General features: G+C 45.5%; 1 protein-coding gene across 1 annotated transcript; it reads left to right on the top strand.

Annotated features, from left to right (window-relative positions):
- Window positions 1–310: 310 nt before the first annotated feature.
- Window positions 311–2360, top strand: LOC142471247 (E3 ubiquitin/ISG15 ligase TRIM25-like). Its single transcript, XM_075578056.1, has one exon. It carries the CDS (start codon window positions 343–345, stop codon window positions 1897–1899), a length of 1557 nt encoding a protein of 518 aa, XP_075434171.1. The 5' UTR covers window positions 311–342; the 3' UTR covers window positions 1900–2360.
- The last annotated feature ends 716 nt before the right edge of the window (window positions 2361–3076 follow it).

Raw genomic sequence — 3076 nt, 5'->3', positions numbered from 1 at the left:
ACGTTCCTCTCAATGCTCGTCTTATGTGTTACTGGGTCCCTATGTACTGCATGAACATGCTGAGGTGTATAACACACAGCTGACTTAAAAGGTTACCTAACCCTTGAAGTGCAACACCTGTCACATGTCACCAAACACCTCATGTGAGAACAGATGGGTAACATGCTGCATATTCTTTTAACTACTCTTATTGCTCATATTGTATACTGCAGCCAGGAACTTACAGGGTTAATAGTCTGAGTAACAAACTCCCCGCCCCCTGTGTGCTGAGAAGGGAAACGCCCCACTGTTATATGAGAGAAAGGAGCATGTAAGTTTCGTTTCCTGTTGCTGCTTCCAAGCATGGCGTCTGCTGGTCTGAGAGAGGAGCTAACCTGCCCCATCTGCCTGAGCACTTATACCCAGCCTGTAACGCTGAGATGTGGGCATAACTTCTGCCAGGGCTGTATTGGGAGTATGTGGGATTCCCAGGGGGGATCTGGACTTTATACCTGTCCTGAATGCAGAGCAGAGTTTCAGGAGCGTCCTGCACTGCAGAGGAACCTGAAGCTGTGTAACATAGCGGAGCGTTTCCTTTCTACTCAGCCGGAGCAGGAGGAGGCTGTGATCTTCTGCACTTACTGTGTTACCTCCTCTGTACCTGCTGCTAAAACATGTCTGCACTGTGACGCCTCCCTGTGTGATATTCACCTAAAGAGACACAGCAAGTCAGAGGAACACGTCTTAACTGAGCCAACCACCTCCTTAAAGACCAGGAAATGTCCCGTCCACAAGGAGATCCTGAAGTATTACTGCACTGAGGATGCTGCCTGTATCTGTGTGACCTGCTGCCTGGTCGGAGAGCACAGGGGACACCAGGTGGAGTCGCTGAATGAGGCCTCTGAGAAGAAGAAGAAGAAACTGAGACATGTTCTGGAGAAACTGACCTCAGTGAGAGAGGAGACTGAGAAAAGGGCCCAGAGTCTGCAGGGACAGAAGAGACAAGTGCAAGAGAAAGCAGCCGGGGTAACAGACCGAGTCACTGCCCTTATTAGGGACATCAGAGCACAGCTGGAAGTCCTAGAGAAGCGAGTCCTGAGTGAGATCACCAGGTGGGAAGAGCAGGTTTCTCTCCGAGTCTCTGATCTAATCCAGCAGCTGGAAATACAGAAGGACGAGCTGTCCAGGAAGATGCTTCACATTGAGGAGCTGAGCAACATCACTGATCCACTAACTGTCTTACAGGGACGGGAATCAGACAATGCTGAGGACAGAGAGAGCGAGGGTAATAAGGTCCCTGCTGTAGGGGATTTGGATGAGGTTCTGATCCCACTGACCTTACAGAGATTAGCTGATATTGTGACTGATCTAATAGCAAAGAGCGGGTTCTGTGTGCAGGGGGATTCAGGCATATTACTGGATGTAAATACAGCTGCTAATAATGTATCTGTATCAGGTGACCTGAAAACTGCATCCTGCTCAGAAACAGACCAGTTACGTCCAAATACACCTGAGAGATTTGAGGAGGATCAGGTTTTAAGCAGCAGGAGTTTTTCCTCAGGACAACATTACTGGGAAGTGGAGATCAGTGCATCAGGGAGCAGGGAGGTAGGGATTTCCTATCCCAGTATAGTAAGGAAAGGAGATCAGTCCTTCATAGGAGATAATAAGAAGTCCTGGTGTTTGGAAATGTGGGATGATGATTATTCAGTGATACATGACTCAATACAAACATGGATATATCCCGAGTCTCCCGTGCAGAGATTAGGAATATACCTGGACTATGAGGCTGGGCGGCTGTCCTTTTATCAGCTGTGTGACCCGATCAGACACTTACACACCGTCACTGCCACCTTCACTGAGCCTCTTCATGCTGCGTTCTGGGTATGTGATAATGGCTGGGTCAGAACCAGGAGCTAGGAGTACTGATCCCGGCCCAGCAGGGGAACCCATAGAAACAGTATATATAATATAGTACATAGAAATAAGAATATACTGGGAGGGAATCAGTGAGCGAGGGAGAGAACAGGGGAATATATTTCATGTATTAATCAGTTACCCAGAGGGCCCTTCAGCACTTTGCAATGTGTGTATATATATATATATATCTCACATACCTGTCCTGCGGATATCTGATTGCTTTAATCTTTGTTTAGTTCCTGTTCTGGGAGCGAGCGTATAGAAGTAATATAGGAGCGTATACCCATTACATATATATGTTTGTGCTGTGTCAGTAAATGGAAATGCTTTATAATATAAGAATTGTATTATGCAGAATAACATATTCCTGCTTCTCCCTGAGAATGTTTGTCAGACAAGTGTTTCTCTCACCGCGTCTTTCATCTCATTTAATAAATGCTATCACAATATTTCTAGGTGTGTGATACTGTAAAGAGATGCGTCAGTTCCCCGGATATAACTCTGCCGCTGCTTTATTTTGGCCCTAGGTGGGACGGCATCTTTAAAGGCGCGTGGGGTAATAATATAATGTCTGATAGTCTTATTAATCTTGTCACCTCCCAATGAGCGTTTATTTTATTCCTGTTATTCTGCTGTGTGCAGTGATTCCTGCCTTTCTTGTTATGCTGCAGCATATAAAATGTAGTGGGGATATCTGCCAAACATTTACGTTTCATAGGGATAAAACCTGTCCTGTTCAGAGGAAATAATGGGGTTACTGTCCCATGATTTAATGTGTATATTATCTCCTGAGATATTAGGGGAAAAGCCTCTACTGCCCTGTAACATTCCCCTTTATCCCTTTTACTTGTTATTTACACACCCACAGTACCGCTGCTTGTTATTTACACAACCACAGTACCACTGCTTGTTATTTACACAACCACAGTACCACTGCTTGTTATTTACACAACCACAGCACCACTGCTTGTTATTTACACTCCCACAGTACCGTTGATTGTTATTTACACACACACAGTACCGCTGCTTGTTATTTACACACACACAGTACTGCTGCTTGTTATTTACACACACACAGCACCGCTGCTTGTTATTTACACAACCACAGTACCACTGCTTGTTATTTACACACACACAGTACCGCTGCTTGTTATTTACACGCACACAGTACCGCTGC

The sequence above is a fragment of the Ascaphus truei genome, chromosome 20 (assembly GCF_040206685.1).
Source record: "Ascaphus truei isolate aAscTru1 chromosome 20, aAscTru1.hap1, whole genome shotgun sequence".
NCBI classification, from domain to species: domain Eukaryota; kingdom Metazoa; phylum Chordata; class Amphibia; order Anura; family Ascaphidae; genus Ascaphus; species Ascaphus truei.
This window is presented reverse-complemented; position numbering and strand designations above follow the sequence as displayed.

Excerpts from the sequence above, each read along its gene's own strand:
- LOC142471247 (XM_075578056.1), top strand. The coding sequence starts at position 343 with ATGGCGTCTGCTGGTCTGAGAGAGGAGCTAACCTGCCCCATCTGCCTG.